Source organism: Nicotiana tomentosiformis, chromosome 7, assembly GCF_000390325.3.
Source record: "Nicotiana tomentosiformis chromosome 7, ASM39032v3, whole genome shotgun sequence".
Taxonomy (NCBI): domain Eukaryota; kingdom Viridiplantae; phylum Streptophyta; class Magnoliopsida; order Solanales; family Solanaceae; genus Nicotiana; species Nicotiana tomentosiformis.
Window position 1 is genome coordinate 19,365,720 of NC_090818.1, and position 1,937 is coordinate 19,367,656.

The 1,937-nt window shown below is 31.7% G+C and overlaps 1 protein-coding gene across 1 annotated transcript; it reads right to left on the bottom strand.

The window, feature by feature from the left end:
• Positions 1–1,333: 1,333 nt before the first annotated feature.
• LOC104119092 (calcium-binding protein KRP1-like) lies at positions 1,334–1,693 on the bottom strand. Its single transcript, XM_009630504.4, has one exon. The coding sequence runs from the start codon at positions 1,691–1,693 to the stop codon at positions 1,334–1,336; it is 360 nt and encodes a 119-aa protein (XP_009628799.1).
• Positions 1,694–1,937: the final 244 nt, after the last annotated feature.

Genomic DNA, 1,937 nt, shown 5'->3' on the forward strand with positions numbered 1-1,937 from the left:
ATGAGTGTCTTTTAGGATAAATAGAAGGGGAGTCTTGAGCAATAGTAATATTATCTATGTGTGACCTATAGGTCATATGTTCGAATCGTGAAAATAATTATTGATGCTTGAATTTGGGTAAGTTGCTTATATCGCACCCTTTGAGTACGGTCCTTTTTCGGACCCTGCATAAATGCGAGATACTTCGACCTCGTTTGTCCATAAAATTATTTTTTTTTTCAAAAAATATGTTTGTCCATGAAATTTTGAAATTTTTTCGAAAATGTATTTTAAAAAAATTCAAATTTGTTTTCCACTCACAAAACTGTAACATTTTTTAAAATGAAATACATGTCCAAATATAACTTAAGATTTCAAATATTATTTTTCAACTTAACTCCAAATACTATTTTTTTTAAAAAAATTACAATTTTTATCTTCCAACGCCTGTTTCATACACCGAACTACTCTTTCAGTATTTTTGGATAAATACTAATCCAGCTGTAAACTTGGTTGATGTATGTTACAACTCATTTGCTCAGTACAAAAAGATTAAATAAAATTACACGTGAATATTTAGTACGTCCGGACAATATTAGTTGAGTTGAAGTTGAGACACAAAAAGCTGCAAAAGCTACACCGCTCTAGGCCCCTAGCTGCACAGTTGTTCCTCACTAGAAAAAAAATAAGTTTGTGAAATTTAAGAAATTAAAAGTGAAAACTAATACTCCTACTACATTATTTGAAATACATCTTTATATCAGTATTTAAATATTTTACTTGAAATTGATACTTACCGATATTCATAACTAGATTATTATGTTCACATATTGAAGATCAATTACGTAGATATAAGCCGGCTATTAGCTTGATTTTAATAGTGATTTCAATTTTCAAGTTAGTTTGCCCGTAGCTATAAGAAATTTGCTACCTTCGATTATAAAGAAATATATATTTTTAGTAGCTTCAAAATAATCGATATCATATACATATAATATACATATTTTAAACAGTCAATTAATTAATTTCGATAGAGCCACCAATTTTATATTTTGTCCCCGTTAAACGCACATTGTTGAATTTGGCTACTTCTTTAAAAGCATATCTCAAACAGAAAATAAAAAAGAAAATGAAACCTGAAGAAGAAAATTCCAAATGAAATTACAAAGAATCTGTATATTCGGGTCAGAAATCAAATGCCCAATTCTTGTTTCCATCTTTTCAATTACATTTTCCTTTCCAAAATTCAGCATAAACAAGACATATAAGAACCAAAGAAAGAAAAAGTAAGTTACACAAATGAAGGTTCAAATGATTTTCCTTTCGAGTTTCAAATGGAACATCAGATATCAAATCACCTTGTTGGATTAGTCTTGAATTCCTGTTGCAAAGCTAATTCAAGCAAATCTTCAGATTCTTCCATTAATTCAGGACTCAATCTGAACATAAGCACACAAAATTCCATCTGATCAAGAACACCATCCCCATTCAAATCACCTTCTCTCAACATACTCATCAGCTCATCATCTCTCAAATTTTGTAGACCAAGAATTGCTGAGTTTTTCTTCAAACTCTCAAAAGTAATAACCCTTTTTTCTCTATCCATTAATAGCTGAAACCCATTACATAGCTCTCTAATTAAACCATCCCCACCTAGCTTATTTGCCATCATTGGTAACATATCTTGAAAATCATTAGTTTTTGTACCAGCCATTATTCTCTTTTGTTTTTTGTAGAAAGAGGGAGATTATTGGTTGATGATTCTTGATGTAGGGGAAGGGAACAATATGGTATGCCTAATATAAGGGGGGAAATAAAGGGGTTCTAGGAAAGAGGAAAAATAGGGGGGAGGAGGGCCGCGAGGGGGGGGGGGGGTAGCTAAGAATGACAACCAAATTACAAAGATTTTAATTACTGGTCGGCTTAGGTTCTTGCACATTGCAATTGCCTCTCTGTTT

Excerpts from the sequence above, each read along its gene's own strand:
- LOC104119092 (XM_009630504.4), bottom strand. The coding sequence starts at position 1,693 with ATGGCTGGTACAAAAACTAATGATTTTCAAGATATGTTACCAATGATG.